A 24,094-nucleotide genomic window follows, 5' to 3' on the forward strand; every position below is an offset into this window, starting at 1 on the left:
TTGACTTAAAAGATTAATGTTTATATATGTATATGCATATGTATATATATATATATATATATATATATATATATATATATATATATATATATATATATATATATATATATATATATATATATATATATATATATCTGTGTCTGTGTCTGTGTCTGTGTCTGTGTGTGTGTGTCTGTGTGTGTGTGTGTGTGTGTGTGTGTGTGTGTGTGTGTGTGTGTTAATGTCATCCAAGTGTTGTTTTTAAGATAAAGTTAATTAACTAATTGCAGAAGAACAAAAAAAAAAATCAAGAATGATGGAAGAAGGATGATTTTTTTAGGGATTACTTAGGTTAGAACTATTTATGTTTTATAGATATTCAGAAGTTTATCTCTTTATATATTTATATACATTTAAATACATTTTATAAACATTTCTTATAATTGATATAATTAGCGCATACTTGCATTAAATAATATTTCCTTCAAATCCAAACCCTATATCCGTAAACCATAAACGAGTTCATACGACAGATTAAAAATATTTTTGGAATGAGCCTAATGATTATTTTTATTGATATTTCCAGTTTTTTCAAAATTTCTTCGCAACATGCAGATAGTAAGCATTTAATTGCAAAGCACGCCAAACTTCGGGACATCAGCTTGCGTTTAGATTGGTAAATTAAAGTCTTTCAAAGAGGATTAGATTGTAGGGTTTTTAGTGAAATTGAGAATGATTGGGAGAAAGTCTCATAAACTCTTCAAAAAATTTCTTTGCAGGAAACTCTTCCTGGAAGCCATATTACTTTCAATAAATGAGCAATTTATGCTAGAACTGAGAATATCCATCAAGGGATATATGCTCGTGAAGTAATTATCTATCAGCATAACTTTGGTAGACCGTATCGATAAGAGTATAACACACAAAGTATTGAAGGTCTGTGGTATGCTTGAAGTCCAAATTGAGGCAACAGTATGGAGCCCCAAACATTTATTTCAATCCTTTCTGCAAAAATGCGTAGATGAAAGTTTTATAATGGAGTTTTCGATGTTTATTTATTGTTTAAACATACATACATACATACAAACATACATACATACATACATACATACATACATACATACATACATACATACATACATACATACATACATACATACATACATACATACATACATACATACATACATACATACATTCATACATAGATACATAGATACATATATATATATATATATATATATATATATATATATATATATATATATATATATATATATATATATATATATATATATATATATATATATATATATATATATATATATATATATATGTATATGTATCTATGTATCTATGTATCTATGTATATATACATGCATAAATATAAATAAAAAAATATATAAATGTGTATTGGAAAAAAATTTGTAAAAGGTTGGCAAATGGTAAATGAAACAGTCACTGCAATTTCTTCCATGTAGAGGAATAGAAGACTTCTGTCATCTTACTATCTTCAATGTTACTTCTGTCATCTTACTATCTTCAATGTTACTTCTGTCATCTTAATGATTATTTCTATTAAGATCTGGGAACTGGCTGAGGTTTTTTTTCTTCCTACAGGGTTCAGGGTGGGGGGATACAAGTCGAAGTTCATTAAACCCGGTAAAGTCAATTATAGTTTGACCGCGAAAATTTTCTAGAACAAATATCATCATTATTGTACAATATGTACAATTGAAACACCAAATAGAGGAGTTATGTTAACATGTCATTGGAAACATAATAAAATAAATCATTTCATTTGAATTTTAGCTGCTTCAATAGAAAGACTCGACACAGGGTTAGCAAAGATCAGAAACTTTTATTAGTCAGGGCACGTTAGAGGCTCTGGAAATTTTAGAAAAAGTTTGAGATATTACTAAATTGATAACATTCCGAACAGCACCCACATTTTAATAGACTTGATTGTTTTTGTTACACTCAGTGAAATTAATAATTTTTGACTTAAGTTTAATCAAATATTCATTCACTGTAATTATTCAAGAATTGATTTAGGAGTTTTATTTCTTTAAACTTGCACGAACAAGTGTAATTAAGTGTTGTTTAACTCTTGAAAGCATTAAGGTTTGGTTGGAATATCTTTAGCAGGGCTGCCCTGTGGGGGTGCGGGGGTGGGGGTGAGGGTTGTTGTTTTACGTAAATTTAGTTTGATAAAAGTTTTATAATAAATATAAAAATAGGTAAATGGCATCAAATCATAGAATGATAAAAATGGATCAAGGTCTCTGGAAAAACATTTAACGATAATGCTGCTTTTCTTTATCGAAGTGCAAACAGAACTTTACCATGTCTGCATGACGTCAAAGGGTGCATAATGAAAGATGCATCCTAATGAGTTCCTTTTTATCAACCTGAGTTGTATCAATATTCTAATGCTTCTTGTTTTAAACACTTGTTACTTCTGGACTTTTAAAGTACAATGTTTGCGTTATGTTTCCTTTTCTTGAACTTTTGCAAATTAAATTGATAGCAAAGACGCTATTTTAACAGAATATCTGCGGTAATTTAAAAACAAGGAAATATTTTTCCATTTCTCAGGTGAGTTCATGATGAACTTGTTAGGATGTTATTAGATAAAATATTACAGCAGATTCAAAAATCTACGAAATGTTCTATCATACTGGACTATACTCCCAACATATTTGTCAACAAATCTGCTACACAAAGTTTAACAGAATCTTTACTAATTTATGTAATCTTTTCTAGTAAATAACAATATTTCCGTTGGTGGTTGCATAGGACAAGTTTAAGGTAATAGCAGCAACATGAAAGCCAAAAAAATGTTTAATAACGATTTTCAGAGAAATAATCAACGAGCATTGTAAATGCCATGTAGATGCCAAAATTTATACCTGGTAGTTTCAGATGACAACAAATATTCTGTAACGGCGATTTCATTTTAAGACGCCTACAAAAAGAACAGAATTTCTTTTCTGCTTAATGAGAAAACTTTAAACGACTGACAATATTTTTCAGTTTAAACACGTCATAATTATTTTAATTAAATTCATGAATATAAATTTAAAGACATCAGCTAAATTCTTTACATTAGAGTCACACATTGCATGAGACTTGCATCATTTATTATATTGTTCTAGGAAGATATGATAAATGATTCAAGTCTTATGCAATGCGTTTAGCTAACTGTGGTTGTAAAAATTTTCCTAAAAGTTTTTGTTATAAGTGTGGCGAGTTTGTAAAAACATGGTGCATATGCATTTGGTTGAAAAATTTTCACGACATATTTTTATGTTGACCCATGCTATAAGTCACCTTATAAATCGCTTTATAAACTATAAAATGTCTTCATAAAAAATAAACTTCATAAAAACTATGGAAACTTTACTAATTTTGTTATTAAAAATTACAAACAAAAAAGTTATCAAAATTTTTCTCAGGCTGCAATGAGAACTTTAGCAAATGTGCTCTAATATTTTCATTATCCAAAAAAGGACTAAAAAGCAGTGATCTATCAACATTATTTTAGACAAAGCTAGAGTTTGGCTGGATACTTAGTTTGCAAAGAGGATGTTCTTTTTTATGAATCTAGCGCCAGGTAAAAGAGCCCAAGTGTGTAGCATAAATGTAAGATGTCAATAATAACTTCGCAAAGTTTGGGAAATTAGAAATGAAATGAAAATGTTTAAAAACTTTTTTTGTAATAAATCATAATAAAAGTGGTCAACTGATCAAACCAGTATAAAACCCCAACAACAAAAAAATTCTATTCTCCTTTAAACCAAAAATAATTTTTTGCTTTATAAATTACTGAAATGAAATATTTCATACTTGTAAATTACAAAGATGAAATATTTCATGTTTATGAGTTGTTAACTAGTAAACTTTTGTATTTGATGAAAATATGTTTATTGACACCATTTGTCTGGATCATAGTTGCAGGTATATTTACATTCTTTTACAACTCCACGACAATTCAAATGAGACCTATCGCAGTATCCTTGTTCTTTCCAATATCTACATATCGAATCCCGATCGTAATTGGAGTTTTGATTGCCACACATTTGACATGTTTTCATGCAGTTCAGTGACATAAATTCGCGTTTAAACTTGCATTGAACTAGGTTAAGTTTCTGACATTCTTTGGGTTGTTTATCTTCACACAAATAAGGTGAAGGCGGGATTGTTGGCATTGTACATCTTTTGTCTGGATTATAATTGCAAGAGTACTGACATTTTTTAACAACACCATAACAATAATACCCTGGGTTACAATATTGTTTATTGTCTCTCCAATAGTTACAAGCAGAATCTTGATCGATATTGTCGTTATTTGACCCACACATCAGACATGTTTTTTTACAGTTGGCTGTCATGAACGCGCGATTATTTTCAAGATGGCAACTTTTAAACGAAAGTTCTTTACATTTTGGGTTAATGTCTTCACATTTTTGACTCGTTGCTAATTCGAAAATAAACAAGTTAATTAAGTAGAGCCTATTAAAAGTTAAAAACTTGTACTTTAAGTATTTTTATGTTATAAAAAATATTGAGATATGTTTTCTTTAATAACATCATAGAAATGAAAAATAAATTTACCCGAGCAGAAGCAAAAAAAAAGGAGAGAACTGTAGAATAAAGTTCCACCCATCTATCGCAGCAGTTTAGAATGAACAAGTATTTTTTATAAAAAAAATTTAATGAATTTTTTTTCGCGCAACAGCTGATGAAACTATATTCTTACTTCCTCTGAAAACAAAAATGTTAATTTTATTACAAAATTGTAACGCTGTATAAATATTTTTCAAGCGAAGAAAAATAGAAGCTATCAGTTTAGAAGGTGTATCAGGGTGACAAGTAAATATAGTTCGCAGGATTGAAAATTTTAAGTATTTTTTCCAAATTTTTGCTTTTCAGACTATAATCAAGTAATTAGAAGCACCTTCACGTTTTATACTCCAGCAAGATGTTTTGGAAGTAAGTATTAGCTTCAACTAATACTTACTTCCAAAACATCTTGCTGGAGTATAAAACGGTGTTTAATGCAGAATTTGCAGCTTCAATTGCCTAAAAAATAACAGGTGGGTTCTTTCTTCCATTATGACGTAATACACGTTTTCGACGTTTTAAAAAGGATTAAAAAGAAAGTTTGTAAGTTTTTTATGTCAAAGTTGCTTGCAATTGAATGTAACTTGCAATTCAATGTTACTTGAAATTCAATGTTGCTTGCAATTTACTTTGCTACGCTATGGTTTTGCTACCAGAAGTGACAGCATTCAACTGCAGTCCAAAGAAGGTTGAAGAGGGCAAAGAGGGCTGCTGTTTATATCTAACAAAAGTTTAGTGCAAATTAGACGGCGGATGGTTCTTTCTATTGTTGGAAGTTTTAAAAATGGTAACTGAGATTTAAAAACATTTGTTTTTAGATTGGGTAGCAAATTTTCAGAGAAATCTTTGAGATTTTGGGTAGAGTCTCTTAAACTCAATGCTATTTAGTTTGTCATTTATTTGATGATTGGACAGATACCATGTTTAAAAAGCTCTTCATTTGGTATTTTTTATAGAATTCTACAAATAGTTTTAAATTTGAAAACTATTTTCAGAGTTTAGAAAAATTCTGTTTAATCTTTATTAATTCGTAATATTCGTAGAAATTGCCAAGATTGCCATTTGATCCTTTACTCACTAAACACTGTTACAGGCAACTACAGCCCGAGGCAAAAAGTTGCTAAATTACGGCTAAAAAATACAGTTGTGTGAAATAGCCGGCTGGCAATAAGAATTTTCAGCTTATACTAGCAGTGTTATCCATAAACAATTTTATTAAAAATTTTTGAATTGAAAAACTCCATTCTTAACTTAACATTGCAATCAAAACCCTAGACTTATGAAATACAACACAAATTACTCCATACCGTTGTAAGTTTTATTAGGTTTCTTTTGAAGTTTTGCCTTACTTTTACTACTACTGCCTGGTTTCAGAAATACAGTAATATTCCTATATGGGAACGTTAGGATGTTGACACAACTTTTAGGATTTTCAGGAAAAAAAAAACAAAGCCGCTTTTACGTGTTTATTACTTAACAAACAGTTACTGCAAACAGTAAGTAGTAGTAGTAGTAGTAGTAGTAGTAGTAGTAGTAGTAGTAGTAGTAGTAGTAGTAGTAGTAGTAGTAGTAGTAGTAGTAGTAGTAGTAGTAGTAGTAGTAGTAGTAGTAGTAGTAGTAGTAGTAGTAGTAGTAGTAGTAGTAGTAGTAGTAGTAGTAGTAGTAGTAGTAGTAGTAGTAGTAGTAGTAGTAGTAGTAGTAGTAGTAGTAGTAGTAGTAGTAGTAGTAGTAGTAGTAGTAGTAGTTGCCTGCCAATATGACGCTTCCTGAAGCTGATAAATGCTGTCCTGAGTTAATTCAATGCGGATGTAAGACAAGTTGTATAACACGCCGCTGTAAATGTGTGCGTAACAGCTTAAAATGTACTGCTCTTTGCAGTTGTCAAGGAGAGTGTACCAGAGATTGAAATGTAACAGTTAGCGATTGCAATCCCGGGATCCCAGCCTTTTTTATGATCCCGAAATCCCGGGATTGTCTAACATCAATCCCGGGATTTCCTATAAGATCAAAAAAAATAAAGCGTTATGAAAGAATATATAAAAATAACAACAATTTTGCGTATCAATAAAATAATATTTATTAATTATAAAATTGTAAAAAGTATTGTATTTTCAGTTGTATAATAAAATACGATATCGAAAAGGATTGATTTAGAGAAAAACAAAAGAGAAAATCTTCGCACTATGTCATGTTGGTTAGCATATAGATTATTTAAAAATTGAATACGATCTGATTTAAATAATAGATTTGTAAGCAATGAAAAATATTATGATAATATGCTTGCTTGCGATACCCAGACTTTGTATCATTTTATATTACGGTTTATATTTATTTTATAATAATTCGTTATGTAATACAAATTTACGTTGTAAAAAGTTATTTATGTAAACACTTTTAAAATATTCGCGTTAAATTAGTTAAATTTTTTAATACCTTAGTTACTATTATTAATAATTTTTAATAGCTTATTTAGTATTGTCAGTTTTTTCAAACTGAAGAAAAGCGCTTTTCTTATAAGGTAGAATCTTAAAATTAAAAATTAAATTAGCATGTCGTATTTTGATTTTACAATTTAAAGTAACTCAGCTGTTAGGAAATATTTTCTACGGGATGAAAAAGGCCAAACACCGATGCGTAAATTGCCAAACTGCAAGAAGATTTTAAAAGTTGGTGGTGACAAAAAGACTTTATACACACATGTTGTCGGTGCATAATGTAAAGGTCGAAATTCCAACCCAACCTCTTATTACCAGAGAATGCATACCAAATAAACCACCAAAAAAGAAATCTAAGCCACTAACAGAATACTTTTCGATTTATGAAAGGGAAGATAAAACACTTTGTGCTACACTTGCTCGTTTACGTCGTCTGACGGGCTTTCATTTAATGTGATTTGTTCTTCAACAGACTTACGTGCCGCTCTAACTGCTATGGGATTCAGAAGTCTACCAATTTCAGTAAACACAATTCGTAATCATGCAGTAGAGTACAGCAAAAAAATAAGATTAGGTTTTGTTGGTTTAGTTCATCAAATTGAAGAGCGCAAGAAAACGGAATTCTGTGTGGGGGAGAGTTTTCTTTGCCTTTTGATGAATGGACGTCACTTCGAAATCGTCGCTACATGAATATTAACGTTCATGGACAAAACTCTCAGTTCTGGAGTTTAGGTTTAGTGCGAATAACAGATTCAATACCAGAAAAGTGCATTGAACTATTAGAAAAAAGACTTAAAGACCATAGTCTTGATCTATACAGCGACATTGTGGCTATAATGACCAACAGAGCTAGTGTTATGAAAAAAGTTGGCAGGTTGCTGCCTAATAACCAACAATTATGTTTTGCTCATGGCATACACTGTAAAAAAAAAGGGTTTTTTAAATAGCTCTAAAAGGTTTTTTACTTTGTCCCGAGGGTGGAACCCTTTAAGGGTTTTCTAGAAAACCCTTTTTTTAAAAACCTTTAATCCGAAACTGGAAAACCCTTTTTTAACTTGTACTTTCGTTTTTAATTTGAATTATAACTTATTCAATAATTTTTCATATTACGCAATAAGGATTTCAAGCACGTTTAAAGTTGGTTCAGTAATATTATACTTAGGAGAGATTGAATATACACTTTAGTTGAAACATTTAATTTATACATAATATTGCTTATATGCAAATGTTTAGATTCTATAACTCCACTGTAATTTTGCATGCAATATGAAAACTCAATAAAGAAAATTCTGTAATAATGTCTAAAATCTTATAACATCAAAGTAATATACAGTAAAGTTTAAATTAAATAAAAAAACCTTTACAATAACCAGAGACAGGTCCGTAAATGTTGTACAAAAACAAACAAGTTGTACAAAACGAAACAAATTGGAAAATAAAGTTAAAACTATTACATGTAATAGTTCATAATAGTTTCATAAATAAAACTATTATTAACAAATTGATACAAATTTTCTGCTACAAATTGAACTATTACAACTATTATATTCCTAAGTTAAAAGTATTTTTCTATTTATGTATATTTATTACTCCTACGTTAAGAAGTTTATTTACCGTTAAGACCTATTTTCAAAAATTAAATCAAGAAATCGCCTAGTAGCACAAAATATAATAAAATTTAGAAATATTGCAAATATTCAAATATGAGTTTATTCGAATTTAGTGACAAAAAAACATAAATTAATTATAAAGATTAACAACAAAAACATACAAAAAACAAAAGTCATAAATGTCAGTGCAAAAGGCGGTTGCCCCATTTGCTGACAACATTTGGCACTTTTCCTTTACCACCAAGAGCACTTAGGCACTTTTCCTTTACCACCAAGAGCACTAGCACTTAGGCACTAGACAAAATTGACATGTATTGGTCAATCCTTTTGGGAATTCAATGCTGAATATCCAAAATGCTGCAAACCATGCTTGAAAAGCCTTGGAAAATGTGCAAATAGTTTTAGGAAACAAAACTTCCTTATCGACTGATATATTCCACTCGTCGTCTTGTGGCAATATGACTGGACTGAGTGGTATTTCCTGTATAAATAAAGAAATAAATACAATAATTCATTTAATCAAAAAAACGAACCTGAAACAACTTAAAATCCCTCTAATACAAAGCTCTTAAAACCATTCAATTTTAAAATTTCTTATTTGATAACATTTCAATATAATAGAAATTATTGCAGACTCCTCACCTAAAGGACATCATCAGTTTTTTAAATTGTGTCCTTAGTATGAGAGTATTTACATGGACTTAAAATATTCAATAACTTATTTCCTCAAACCAGTAAATTTTTGCATTTCCTTAGATCTCCTTCTTAATATTTATTATTACTTCTCAGATCTTCTTGTTATTAAATATATATTAGTTTATACAGTTAAATATATAATAAATATATTAGTTTTTATAGTTTAATATATAATAAATAAATTAGTTTTTATGGTTAAATATGTAATAAACATAATTCGAAATGGACTATAAACAATAGGCTATAAAAAAATATGATCAAGTGCAATTTTTTTAAATAATGTACAATGTACCAATAAACATCCTACCTGCTTTGGTAAGGGAAAAAACAATTCTTCCTTCTCCCCAAATAATGAGGGTAAGAGCAATGTAACAAACATCACCATCCAATCTAAAATTATTTATATCTTTAATTGTAAATACATGCATAACAATACATTTGATAAAACTAGTAAATATAAAATAGCAGTATTAGCATACATGTGTAATGTATTAAAAAATGATCAAATGTTTTTGAGTTAATCAATATTTGCTAGAGTTACTAAACTCATGTAATTTATTGCCTTCTATGACTAGTTGTATCTACTTTAGGATGTCTGCTTATGGATACCTGGCATGAATTTGATGACTGGCTGAAAACTAAAAATGTTCTTCAGAGAGGGTACCAAGGTAGAGGTTGGGATGGAAATAATTCCAACAAGATCTTGAAAAACCTGTATGATCTTGATAAAGTTGTTACATCTCAGGTTTCTCAACTTAGACCTATAGTTCAGTGTATAAAAGACTTTAAAAAAGTAAAGGATTCTTGTTTTGGTCGAACTCTTGTGTCAGATTATAAGTTAGCATTTGCTCATTTAAAAAACTCCTTCCTATCCACCCAAGATCTTGCACAGGTTCTATGGAAAAAAATTTCAGTAAGTTGGAAGTTTCACATTTTGCTGTGTCATGTTCAGCCCTTTGTTGAATACCATAACTGTTGCCTATCCAAGTTTGCTGAACAGTGTGGAGAAGCCATTCATTCAAATTTAAGCCTACATGGAGTAAATTTAAACGTAAAGAAGAGCATACTCGACATGGAGAGCAACTGCTATCCTCTGTAGTTGATTTTAATGGAAGAAGAATTTAACATTAACTTTGATATGCAGCCCTAGAAGCAAAAAGAAGTCAACAAGTCCAGGACAGTGACTATAATCCTGTCAAAACGGCTATTTTCATAGCCACAAAATTTGTTTAAAAACATTACAAATGGCTTGTTTTGTAATATCTCAAGAGCTCTAATTTACAAGAACAACTTTCATTTTAGGCATGTATGTTTTTATAGTGTGCTACAAGATTCAGTGAAAAGTTAGGGGGGCGGGAAAAAAAAAATCAATTTGCTCCTATTACATGTTTGAAAAGCTTTTTCAAATTCAATTGAAAAGGTTGCTAATAGTATTACCTACAATAGAATCTTGAAATAGTTTAGAAATCAACAAATGATTTTAATGGAAGAAGTGTTTAATTTGGTTATGATAATTATACGTGATAAATATATGTAGAAACTTAAAAATTGATTTTTCCAACCTTAGCACATAAACCAGATTTTAAAAATATTTTTAATGATCAATATAAACTAATACTAAACTAATAAAAAAGGTTTTGGTTGAGTGACACGACATAAAACCTGGCGGTCTCTCTGGCTCACAGTGAACTGTACATATAGAAGTATATTATCTTATATCAATCAGCTGCAACTTGTGAGCAGTAACAAAAATATACATTTTTGACATTTAAATAACACCATATTACAATAATTTTATGAGGTTATAGCAAATAGTATCTATATGCATTATTACATATTTTAACTCGAGCTGTTTTTGAGAGAGTGCTGTTGTCAGATTGATCAATTTCAACTTGATCTTCTTTTCATTTTCTTCCTGAAACACCAGGCCTTCCAAATTTTTCTCTTGTTACAGCAATTGAATTTTCACTACAAAGAGGTTGTCTGTATTTTTTAAATTTCCTTCAAAGAGCTACTCTAATAGCATTCTAATTCTTTGAAGAACTACTCTAATAGTATTCTAAACTCAAAATACCCATTTAAAATGTGAAATAGACAATAAATTATATTCTAAAATATAATTTTCTTATAAAATAGATGATGACAAGTAAAAGTATAACCAATAATATATAAAATGCTAATTGCATTACACTACTTCCATCATAATCAGCCAAAAAAGGATATTTTAATGTAACTGCTAAGCTAACAGCAAAATATATTCTTCTGGTTGAATACCTGTATAAACAGTTTGTGATAAAACATTACAAAATAATTAACACTAATATTATAATATAAATGTAACAAAGTAAAGAACAAACTATTTTAAAAAATTAAAAATCAATGTAATAGAAATTGAGAAATGGCAAACTCAGAGTCAGCAAAGTATAAAACAAGAACAATAATTTTCAACTTACAAAATGTCACGTCTTTTTAAGTCATCAAATAGTGCATCAATTAAGAGCACTTTGCTTTTTGAGCCTAAACCAAATCTAGCCTTGTCTTGACATTGTAGCTTAGCTATAACATTATCCGGAAAATGTGGCAACTGATATACAAAAGGACATTCTTGCACCTGGCTAAATAAGTAAAATAAACTATCACAGATATTCAAGCAAACCAGAATAATTTCCTTAAATTACTCTGATTTGAAATATCTCATTCAACTGTAATTTAATATGGGTAAAAATATAATTTATAATAAAATTCATCATTAAATGCATAATAGTTCTTAAACACAAGTATTATACAAACATTAAAGTATTAAAGTTAAGTAAAAGCAAATTCTCTCTTAAATTCAAATCAATGATAGAGAGTTATTATTTTAAAAAAATATGTATATAAAGTAAAAATACTATAACAAACCTATGTACACATTCTGCTTCTTCAATTTCTGAAAAACTACCACTATTTGTTGTTTCGCCCTTTTCATTATTTACACTAATAACACTTGATACAACTGCAGTATAGGTAGATTTAGAATTATCTAATGTTGCTGAAACAGATTGTTTTGTTGTTTTCAAAAGACAAATAAATCTTCTCTGATCTTTTATTAAAGGTAAAAGCTCTGTTAGCATTTGCTCTGTAAGGTCACATAAATAGTCACTGGTTAATTCATGCTCTATTGCAAATAAACAATAAGAACAATAATTTTACTAAACATACATAATTTTCAAACAAACAAACCACGTAAAAAAGAGGCTGATTTTCATGTAACAAGATAAGATGTCGCAAATACTTTCCAAATAAAAAATAGTTATTGCCACATTCATAAAGAAATTGGGGCATGCTTGGCTATTGTATATTGTAAGGAATCTGCAATGTAAACAGTACAATTAAAACATTTACTATAAAATGCATAATAATAAAAAAATTACTTTCAGATTCAGACATAATTCCTTAACTTTATTATTATTTCTACTTTAAATTTTAATAACTCTTCTTTAAAAATTTAAAAGAATTACATTGACCTATAGGAACCTCATAGATAAATCGGTTAACTTAAAAAATATACTCTTTTGCGTATTCTACTTGAAAAATTTTAACTAAATACAATTTAAATATAATACAATAAATTAAATACTATTTATTTTATTTAAAATATCATATTGCTAAGCGACTGTAATTCTATTTTAAACCCTTTCTATTTTTATCCTTCTTTAATTATGCCTCGATATCAATAAACGACACTCGGTATTTATTGGCTTCTTATTTTTCACCACGAAAAACCCTTTGCTAAAAGGTTTTCTAATAGAACCCTTTCAAAAAACCTTTTTTTACACACCAAAGGGTTTTCTAGTGGTAGAAAACCTTATGCGAGTGTAAAAAAACCTTTTGCGAAACCTTTTTTTTTACAGTGTACAACTTGCTGTAATTGATGTTCTTTATAAAAAAAGAGAATTCGATGCAAATCAGCCAGATTTTAACAATGAATTTTCTGACAGTGATTCATCCGAGAATGAGGACATTGAGGAAGATTTGTTGGAATACAATCATGAAAGTGTAAGACCTAAAATTAAACTAAATGAAGTTCATTATGGGCCAGTCATTAAAAAAGTACGCAAACTAATGCTAAAATTTAGACGATCACCTACCAAGAACGACATCGTACAAAAATATATTAAGGCTAAATTTGGAAAACAGCTGTCTTTAATAATGGACTGCAAGACATGGTGGAGCAGCCTTCTGTTAATGCTTAAACAATTTTACAAAGTAAAAAATTATATACAAAAATCATTAATTGATATTTACCTAGTGCAAGATAATTCTATAGCTCTGTCACATGATGAAGAGACATTATTATCAGAGACTATTACAACTTTAGTTCCCATTAAAGTAATGGATGAAGCAATATGTCGTCGAGACTCTAACCTATTTACAAGCAAAGAAATGCGTAGAGCTTTAATGACTCACATGCATGAACGCCGAGCCGACATGAGTGGACTTCTGCAATACCTGCATGACGGTCGTAACTCCGTTGAAGTCGATGAAGAAATAATTACAGTGCCTTCTTCATTTAAATGTCGAAAACTTTCGGCAGAATTGCTGGATAGATTAAATGCTTCCAATCCTGCTCTAGTAAGAGCATCAGTTGAGTCTGACATGCTGGATTTGATCGAGGAACCTGAAATGGTACCTGAGTCTTAAAGTAATACTTTAAGTATTGAAGAGGAACTTGATCGTGTTATTAAAGAAGGACAATCACCAATACAATCAATTAGACGTGAAACATTTTCATCAAAAATTCAAAAAGAAATCACACTGCTTGAAAATGGGGGTACACGTGGCGATTATCTAGAAAGAGTTTATTCTTTTCTAATGACCGTGAAACCGACAAGTATCGAGGCTGAGCGGGCATTTTCTTCCGCTGGACTGTTCAGTACAAAAATTTGTAACCGTTTGGGCGATGAAACTTTGGACGCGTTATGTTTCCTGAAGTCGCATTTCGAAGCACAAAAAACATAACATATCTCCTTATTTCTAACATAATTTTTTAACATTAATTAACATGTGAAATTTAATCAACATGTTAAATTAAATTTAATAAATATATTTTTAGTTAAATGTAATGTTTTTATTCTACTTAATACTATATAGATGTTGTATCTGCTTTTCAATCCCGGGATTGATGTTTTTCAATCCCGAAATCCCGGGATTGAAAAAGACCTCCGGGATTGCAATCCCTAGTAACAGTGTATAGATTAATATTAACTAATATGCTTATTAAAAGTTGTTTTGGCTTCTTAGCTGCTTTAAACTTTTTTATTGAGTAACAAGTTTTTTAGAAAAATTTATTAAAAAAATTAAAAATTTTTTTAATAAATATTTCTAAAAAACTTGTTATTAAAAATGATCAGCATAATTTTCAGCGTTATTGGTGAAAATTTCATGCTTTTATCCACTTTTGCACAATTTTAGTCATTTTTAATGCTAATCTGCTGCACTATATAGTATGATCGGCCATAAAATATATTTTAACCGCGCCGAAATTAGGCAAGTAACTTCTATAGTGAGTTTTATTCCTAAATTTGTCTTAATTTCTTGTATTTGATTTGAAATATATTACTGTAGAGATGTCTAATAAAGTATGTAGCGAGCGAAGTTGACGACGTCACATCCGTTCTAGGGCAGATGAGAATTTTTGGAGTAGGTACAAACGGCGGGGCGGAGCGGATCAGCGGGGCGGATCATTTAAATGGTACAAACGGCGGGGCGGATCATTTAAACGTTACTAAAGCGAGTTATAATTCATTTAAAAAAACGATTCAGATATAGTTTAAATTCACTAACGATATAATATTTAGAAGGAATTTGCATATTACAATTTAATTAAACGACAAAAAAAAAGTATATAAGTTTATAATGTTTTATAAAATTTATGAACTCAAAAAACAACGTGATCCGCCAACTTATATCAAGTGATCCGCCTAACATTTTGATTATTTGAATCAAACTCCTTCAATTTTAACCATTGTTTTACGAAAAAACAAGGTGATCCGCCAACTTATATCAAGTGATCCGCCTAACATTTTGATTATTTGAATCAAACTCCTTCAATTTTAACGATTGTTTTACGAAAAAACAAGGTGATCCGCCGACTTATATCAAGTGATCCGCCTAATATTTTGATTATTTGAATCAAACTCCTTCAATTTTAACCATTGTTTTACGAAAAAACAAGGTGATCCGCCGACTTATATCAAGTGATCCGCCTAATATTTTGATTATTTGAATTAAACTCCTTCAATTTTAACCATTGTTTTACGAAAAAACAAGGTGATCCGCCGACTTATATCAAGTGATCCGCCTAATATTTTGATTATTTGAATCAAACTCCTTTAATTTTAACGATTGTTTTACAAAAAAACAAGGTGATCCGCCAATTTATATTAAGTGATCCGCCAATTTATATCAAGTGATCCGCCTAATACTTTTATTGTTTGAATCAAACTCCTTCAATTTTAACGATTGTTTTACGAAAAAACAAGGTGATCCGCCAACTTATATCAAGTGATCCGCCTAACATTTTGATTATTTGAATCAAACTCCTTCAATTTTAACGATTGTTTTACGAAAAAACAAGGTGATCCGCCGACTTATATCAAGTGATCCGCCTAATATTTTGATTATTTGAATCAAACTCCTTCAATTTTAACCATTGTTTTACGAAAAAACAAGGTGATCCGCCGACTTATATCAAGTGATCCGCCTAATATTTTGATTATTTGAATCAAACTCCTTCAATTTTAACCATTGTTTTACGAAAAAACAAGGTGATCCGCCAACTTATATCAAGTGATCCGCCTAATATTTTGATTATTTGAATCAAACTCCTTCAATTTTAACCATTGTTTTACGAAAAAACAAGGTGATCCGCCAACTTATATCAAGTGATCCGCCTAATATTTTGATTATTTGAATCAAACTCCTTCAATTTTAACCATTGTTTTACGAAAAAACAAGGTGATCCGCCGACTTATATCAAGTGATCCGCCTAATATTTTGATTATTTGAATCAAACTCCTTCAATTTTAACCATTGTTTTACGAAAAAACAAGGTGATCCGCCGACTTATATCAAGTGATCCGCCTAATATTTTGATTATTTGAATCAAACTCCTTTAATTTTAACGATTGTTTTACAAAAAAACAAGGTGATCCGCCAATTTATATTAAGTGATCCGCCTATTTATATCAAGTGATCCGCCTAATACTTTTATTGTTTGAATCAAACTCCTTCAATTTTAACGATTGTTTTACGAAAAAACAAGGTGATCCGCCAAATTATATCAAGAGATCCGCCAAACTTTATGAAGTGATACGCCTAATATTTTGATTACTTATGTCTAACTCTATAAGTTTTAATGATAGTTCTACCAAAAAACAAAGTGATCCGCCAATTTATATTAAGTGATTCGCCTAATATTTTGATTGTTTAAATGAAACTCAGTAAAGTTTAATGATTGTTCTACAAAAAAAAACGTGATCCGTCGATTTATATCAGGTGATCCGCCTACTGTTGTCATCGGCCAGAGTGAATGTTTATTGCTTAATAACAAAATCTTACTTGAAATTCTTTTATTCAATTGCTTATTAAACTGCTTATTCATCAAAATACTCTTCTTATCACAAAATTCTTTCTCTTCTTAAAAATCCTCTTTAAATCTCTTAAAAATTCTTTTCTCTTAAAATCCTCTTTAAATCTCTTCTTCTAACAAAAACTCCAACTTCCTAGATTCTTTCTTTTTTTTGAGTTTTTATAGTTTTTGCTTGTTTTCCAGTTGCGATATCTTTTCATTTATTTATATGGCAGGTTGATGAGTCTTTATGTTTACGTCTTTTCTCAGTTGTTGTTTTTAACTTAATTCTTTTTGCTTTATCATTTATTGATGTGAAGAGTGGACGAGTCATCTTGTATGTGTCTTTTCTGATCGTTGTTTTTAACTTTTCTTATTATCGCTTTATCATTTACGAGTCTTCGCGTTTACATCTTTTCTCAGTTGTATTTAACTTTTCTCCTAACGCTTTATCACTTATTTATGTGAAGAGTTGGTGAAACTCTGTAAAGTTTAATGATTGTTCTACAAAAAAAAAACGTGATCCGCCGATTTATATCAGGTAATCCGCCTACTGTTGTCATCGGCCAGAGTGAATGTTTAATGTTTAAAAACAAAATGTTACTTGACAGTGTAAAAAAAACTCAAAGCAAAGTTTGGAATGAAAAAGAGAGGGGGCTACACAACATGAATTTTAATTAAATATATTATTAAAAGATTTTATTTAAAGTAGGTTTTATTTAGTAGTAAACTTACGCAAAACTTTTAAAAGAAAAACAAAAACCATTATCAAAATGCAAGATATATTTATCATTTGAAATTCCTGTTGGTGTAACTGTGGCAAAATGGATCTTCGTGTAAAGTGGCAAAGCCCGAGGAATTTTACTGGACCCATTTTGCTTCCACCTATACCCATCTGCCCGCCAATCGTCTAAAAAAATAATAATAATAATAATAATAATATATATTTATATATACACACACGTATACATTGCATATACAATAAACAGCTACAATATTTATATGCAACATCACTTGGCAACAAAGAAGGAGAATTTAAACTTTTGTGTGAACTAAAAAGAGCATGATTTAACAACTCATCAATTGTATAGTTAGTAGGTTCCACAGTATAAAATAAAAATAGATATGGCAGGCAAAAAGGTGGAAATTGCTGGAATTATTGGAATTGCTTTATACATGGAGAACAACTTCACATCATATAAATTAAGTGACAGTAATCAGGACAACCAAAATTGTTGAGTAAAAAGAGCAAAAATATAAGCAAACAAACAAAGTTCAAAACATGCAGAGGTATTAATAAAAAATACAGCTGAGAACAAACCAAGTTTATACCAAGGTACGAATTCCTTATAAACAAAACAGAAAATTTATGGAACATATTCAGGGTGTTAGCTAGCCTAATCATTAGCCAAATGGCACCGAGTATACTGTAGAATTCCCAATGGGTTTAAAGTTTCCAAAATTCAATACCTCTTTTTTTTTTTTTTTAGTAGTAGTAGTGGTAGTGGTAGTGGTAGAAGTAGTAGTAGTAGTAGTAGTAGTAGTAGTAGTAGTAGTAGTAGTAGTAGTAGTAGTATAGTAGTAGTAGTAATCTTAGTTGGCCTCATTTTACGATTTGCCTAGCTCTGGCGCTACGAATTTTGCCCTCATGTTACAATATTTTGCCTGCGTAACAATATTAAGTTACACAGAATGTTCTCATCTTACGAATCTGCCCTTATGTCACAAAATGTGCATAGCATGAGGGGAAAAACTGCACTCATGTTAAGCTACATAGTAACATCAGGGCATTTGTCATAAAACTTATTTATTTTAAGATAAACGATTAAGCAAGCAAATTTGTCAATTTAAACATGGCAAAGTTTGATGTATTAGTGGAATGATTAAGATTGATATAGTAATAAATTTAGATTGATAATATAGTTAGAGCGATAACATATTAATAAATAATATTTATGTTGAACATATATGTAATAATATCTAAAATAAATTGAATAATGATATTGACAATATATTAATTAATTAAGATTGATAATAAAGTTAACTAATACCTTAATATAACTTTATTATCAGCAATAAACACAAATTTATTGCTACCTAGGTAGTAATTAATCTGTGTTTATTGTTAAACCAACAATGTTATTGAACTTTTTGTTGACTAATCATACTAATTAATAATACCTTTGAGGTCCTCATTGATGTAAGTTCTATGTTTTTTTGGTACTATAACTAATAGAGATTTACAGAGATAAAGAATAGAATCAGGAGTAATAAAGTAGCAAGCATGGTAAAGAGATACAACCTTAGCAGATGGTTAAGATCAGAAGTAAGATTTGATCCTAGAAGTCATAGGGTAGATGACTCATTCAGTACATTACTGTTCATAAATATAGGAAGATCTAGATTTTTGCAATAAGGATTCCCCGAAAAAAATTTAGTCTTATCTGGGTTAGAGATAATTCTCTATCAAAAAAAGAAAAAATATTATAATTTTATTTTAATTGCAAAATTATAAGTTTAATTTTATAAAAAAGTTTTGAAAAGTTATAACTTTGAAAATATGTCTCACCCATTTTAGGGCTAGAAGTTTGGGTTACATGAGGGTTTCGAACCGGGATTATAGATATATTCCTGTTTATCATAAAATATATTCCTGGCTAACACCCCAACATTGCCACAAGTCAACAAATGTAAACAGTTTCAAGAACAAATTAGACAAATATTTAGCATTAAAAAAATTAACTTAATGAGTTTTAATAGTAATAAAAATTTTTACTACTAATAAAAAGTATAAAAAATTTAAACAAAAATTACTTTTGGTCTTAAGTCTTCTAAGTAGTTTTTGTTTAAATTTTTTATTCTTTTTATTAGTATATACCTATATTATCAAAAGTGAGTTGTCAAAGTGAGTTTCTAATTCACTCGCTGTTAACACATGGCTATGTGTTAACAGCGAGTGAATTAGAAACTCACTTTATATACTACTACTAAATTATATTTTATATACTACTACTAAATTATATATACTACTAATAAATCATAATTATAATTATAATAATAATACACATTTTATATACTACTACTAATTTATAATAATATTTTTAATAATATAGCAGTTACTATATTGTTATAATTTATGATTGTTTTTAGGCAAGTATAATGAAAGCACATTGGTGCTCACATTTTAAAATCATAACACAGATACTTTTAAACAGCATGTATAAAAAAGGTCATTTAAAAATCTGCAGATTATTTCCAATAGCATGTCTTACACTGACATAATATAAAATAGACACAAGCATGTAAGTTTGCTATGGAGCCATTTTACAATAATAAACAAATCTTCAAATAAATTATAATAGGAAAGACAATTTTTAGCTTCAAAAAAATGTTCCATATTAAATGACATCTTGAAAATATTCAATATAATATTAAATGACATTTAGAAGTCCTTTCATATTTATTAATAAGATATCTTGCTTTACTATAGCATAGCCTTAAGCAAAGGATAAACTATGCCTAAGTAATGTTAGATTTTACTTTAAACATATTAAAAGAAACAAAGCTATATACAGTCTTGTAGACTACATGTAGGCTACAGTCTACATTGTAGATTACAGGTATAACTTCTTTAAATGTGTTTAAAGTCTAACTTTACTTTTTATCCAAAAACTATGCTATTTACTACATTATACTATTTTAGTATACAAATATATTTAAAAAATACAAATACTATACAAGTGCACTGAAATATTGCTGCCTAACCTTTTTCATGATTCACTTGTATGACATAAACTTCGCCTGCCTTAGGATTGTTGAGTGAAGTTGTTCTATCTTCATTATTGCTCTTGGCGATAAGATTTGCAATAACCTCTATTTTATGGTGCTTTATGCAACCTGTCAAAACAGGCACAGCCATTTATTAAAAAGTCATCATAAAAAAATTTAGCAATATGTTTGTTCAGGTTGAATTCGTTTGCAGAAATTTAACTATTAAAAGTGCCGTGTCACTTGAATGATCCGCTCCGCTGATCTGCCCCGCCCCGCCGTTTGTACCTACTCGAATTTTTGCATTGCAGCTGAGAAATCTTTTGATGTTGCTCTAGCTGAGGAGGATTTAACTTTAGAGATAAAAGCTGTTGATGGTTTTGAATATCAGAATGGAATTGATTCGGAGGGAAATGTTGCTGATGAAGATTATTTGGTAGGAAGTTTGATGGAAGTTGAAGATATTGATGATAATGATTTATCAGATGAATTTGAAGAACATGAAGAAGTTGGCAAGAACCAGATTGTAATGTTCGAGAGCGGTTAGCAGAATGGGCAACTCATTACAATATTTCACATAAAGCCACAAATGCACTTCTGGTCTGAATATGATGACATTGTGGTTCCACCACCTCCAAAGTCCTTCATCCCTTGTTATCCCCTGTCATCATCCTCCTCTCTGGTTTCATCACATTCACTAATTAGTTTTCAGTCACCTTCCAACTTCAACCTTCCTTGTCCTTCTGAAACACTGTTCACTACAAGACCTTCAAATTTACTCAATGATTCAACTGGTAGGTATTGATCTTGATGATGTGGAAGATTTTTATTCCTTTACAAAATAATTTTATGTATTGAATTATGTTTGATGGCATTATAACACTGAACTGCAGGATTGGTAAATGGTCTTTTGTTATACATATCAAAATTATGTTTTTTTAAATGACGTGTCTTTTACCTCGTTATCTGTAATACATTAAAGAATACTATTTATTGTTAAAAAAGGTTTTAATTTTTTTTTATTTTAAAGAAATATATTTCAAGTCAGCTCAATAGAATTGAAAACGTTTTGGGGAGAGTCTTAAGACAGCTAGAAGAAGTTAAAGAAACTCAGTGTGTACAAGTGACCATGATTAGAAGTCAGAAACCAGTTCAAAATGTTGCAATACTTCCAGAAGGAGCCATTTTTCCTTTGCTAACAGAAGAAGATTTTACATTAATGGAAGGAAAACTTGATGACATCAATTTCTTTAATAGTGTGGTTAGTAGCATTAAACATAATCTATGGATTCTGTCTAAATAAGTTATCCACCCACCATTTGTGAATTCCCTGAAATAAAACTGATCTCTTACCCATTTTTAGTTTATGTTTATTGTACATGCTACAAAGCCCCTAAGAAGGCACATGTTGTCCCATCATATATACTGTGTGCTCATGTAAACCTCTGAGGGCAAGTATAAATGATAAGATGTATATGATAATACAGTATATACCATGAGAAATATAAATCAAAGTGTTCTGTCTGAGAACTTGATTTAATTAATTTAAAAAAAATGATAGCAGGACTATGATTCTACTTTCAAAGAAAATTTTAAATTTATTTTTAGGTGGATTTTATTGCTGATATTGGGGGCAATACTCTTGAAGAAGCAACAAAGCGGATGATGGCTTTTGTGATGAACAACAATTTAGCCATGAAATTTAAAGTTTTTGGTTGTGGTGGCAAGAGAGGGTTTGGGTCCACCCAACTTTTTGATACTGTGTACAGTAAGTGCAATCTAATCTAATCAACACTCCAATGATTCTCTCATTTCGAATTTTCAATCAATATCATAAATTATATAGTTTTTGAGTAATAACCATGGTATCTTTCTATGTGAGTTCCTTATTTTCTTCCTTACTTTCCAGAGTTAAAAAAACAAACACTTTTAAGGATGCTAAATCAATTACATGCACTATTAATTTTGTTAATAGTTTTATTACATTTTGTATTTCAGAGGCAATTAAGGGAAACCAAAAAACAGCTGAGGTCAATAAAAAAGACTTTGAGAAGGCAGTAGGTAATTAGTGATAAGTTTCTTGTATTTTTAATCTCTTTGTTATGAAAATCCTACGTTTATTAGGGTGTGAATTAAAAAAGAGTGCTTTCATAATAGAACTCATCCCCTTAAAAACTATACCAACAAACTTGCAGAACTTTATTGTAAAATTTCTTTGTATCCATCTGTAATAAGCTGAAAATTTTCCTGTTTTAAAAGTTATCTTCAGTCCTGGTATGGAAAGGTTTATCCACAAAATTTAAATCTGGAGTTATAGAGGATTATCATTTTGTCATCACTTAAAGTGAATTAATTAATATAACTGTTCTAAATGCAACGAAAAGTAAGAATATTGTATGTTTTTGTCTTAGGAAAATGGCTTTTGGGAAGTCGAGACCGCGACGGTAACCGTGCCAACCGAGTGAGGGCTTCGGGCAATTGCTGAATACTTTTTTTTATTATCAATACAGTCACTTACAACATCCATGTATATTTTTTTTTGTTTCTTGAAGACATGCAAAAGCTTTGCTTTTTTTCCCAAACCAAACAAACTGTCTCACCCAAAGTGGCTCGAACTTGTTTTAAAATCTAGATTTATGCGCAATTTGCTTGACTAACGTCATGTATTGACTTAAAATTTAACATGTTAACATGTTAAAATTTAACGCGTCAACATGTTAAGTCATGTTTAGTTATAATGAAGTAACCTTAGCAACAGAAAAGCGTATATAAAGTATCGTTGAAGTATCTTTTAAAGAAAAATCAAATGAAAGAGTAGGATTAACAATTTTCGCCGAACCGTGGTTAGCCCACATGGGACCCAGTTGGAGCCCGCGGCCAAATTAACATGGGCCCCACATAGTTATTCTACATGGCTCCCATGTATCGGCCCATCAAGACCCCATATGGGACCCAGCTATTCGTGAAGGCTGGGTTATAGATGATGATCTCTGGACCAACACAGCTGCGGGAACCACTTGATGAGAGAATGTGCCAACTGCTAAAGAGTTAAACTTTCTGAAAAAAATAGCGGTCCTGTCATGTTTCAGCGAGACGTCAGAGAGTCTTTCAGACAAAACGGCTTGCATCCACAAAATGTTTTTCTATGTCAGTTTCCTTAGGAGAAAGACTGATCTGGCAAAAATTGGTGAGGATCCGATGGAGCAATGTTGCAATGCTCTCAAAGAGGAACTTTGTAAGAGATTCCCTAAGACATCAAAACAGAAGGCTATCCATGGGAAACCTGTTTGACTCCCAGTTTATTTAGGTTCAGAAACGACATGATAACGGGGACTTGATAATCAGCAATGAAAAGAATGTACTAGTAA

General features: G+C 30.1%; 4 protein-coding genes and 1 long non-coding RNA gene across 5 annotated transcripts; 1 reads left to right on the forward strand and 4 right to left on the reverse strand.

The window, feature by feature from the left end:
- Positions 1 to 2,989: 2,989 nt before the first annotated feature.
- LOC145193257 (uncharacterized) lies at positions 2,990 to 4,738 on the reverse strand. The gene is made up of 2 exons (XM_080070700.2): positions 4,597 to 4,738; positions 2,990 to 4,459 (listed from the first exon to the last, which is right to left on the reverse strand). The coding sequence occupies exons 1-2, from the start codon at positions 4,646 to 4,648 to the stop codon at positions 3,906 to 3,908; spliced, it is 606 nt and encodes a 201-aa protein (XP_079926826.2). The 5' UTR covers positions 4,649 to 4,738; the 3' UTR covers positions 2,990 to 3,905.
- A 3,884-nt stretch (positions 4,739 to 8,622) lies between these two features.
- On the reverse strand, positions 8,623 to 9,964 carry LOC149878326 (uncharacterized). Its single transcript, XR_016447728.1, has 3 exons — positions 9,654 to 9,964; positions 8,905 to 9,131; positions 8,623 to 8,873 (listed from the first exon to the last, which is right to left on the reverse strand). It is a non-coding gene; the product is annotated as an uncharacterized LOC149878326 (long non-coding RNA).
- Positions 9,965 to 11,229: 1,265 nt separating this feature from the next.
- Positions 11,230 to 12,531, reverse strand: LOC149878327 (uncharacterized; the record flags this gene model as incomplete). The annotated part of the gene is made up of 4 exons (XM_090072525.1): positions 11,230 to 11,314; positions 11,536 to 11,620; positions 11,800 to 11,961; positions 12,248 to 12,531. Coding segments are annotated over 4 exons (534 nt in total), but the record flags the coding sequence as incomplete, so codon positions are not given.
- A 5,060-nt stretch (positions 12,532 to 17,591) lies between these two features.
- LOC149878328 (uncharacterized) lies at positions 17,592 to 22,466 on the reverse strand. The gene is made up of 2 exons (XM_090072403.1): positions 20,724 to 22,466; positions 17,592 to 17,868 (listed from the first exon to the last, which is right to left on the reverse strand). Exons 1-2 carry the CDS (start codon positions 20,875 to 20,877, stop codon positions 17,690 to 17,692), a joined length of 333 nt encoding a protein of 110 aa, XP_089928529.1. The 5' UTR covers positions 20,878 to 22,466; the 3' UTR covers positions 17,592 to 17,689.
- On the forward strand, positions 21,360 to 23,288 carry LOC149878329 (uncharacterized). The gene is made up of 4 exons (XM_090072401.1): positions 21,360 to 21,987; positions 22,335 to 22,494; positions 22,725 to 22,787; positions 23,138 to 23,288. Exons 1-4 carry the CDS (start codon positions 21,856 to 21,858, stop codon positions 23,209 to 23,211), a joined length of 429 nt encoding a protein of 142 aa, XP_089928527.1. The 5' UTR covers positions 21,360 to 21,855; the 3' UTR covers positions 23,212 to 23,288.
- The last annotated feature ends 806 nt before the right edge of the window (positions 23,289 to 24,094 follow it).

This window comes from Hydra viridissima, unplaced genomic scaffold (genome assembly GCF_058129835.1).
Source record: "Hydra viridissima isolate aposymbiotic clone 2 unplaced genomic scaffold, HvirCarnegie_v1 scaffold_15, whole genome shotgun sequence".
Taxonomy (NCBI): Eukaryota; Metazoa; Cnidaria; class Hydrozoa; order Anthoathecata; family Hydridae; genus Hydra; species Hydra viridissima.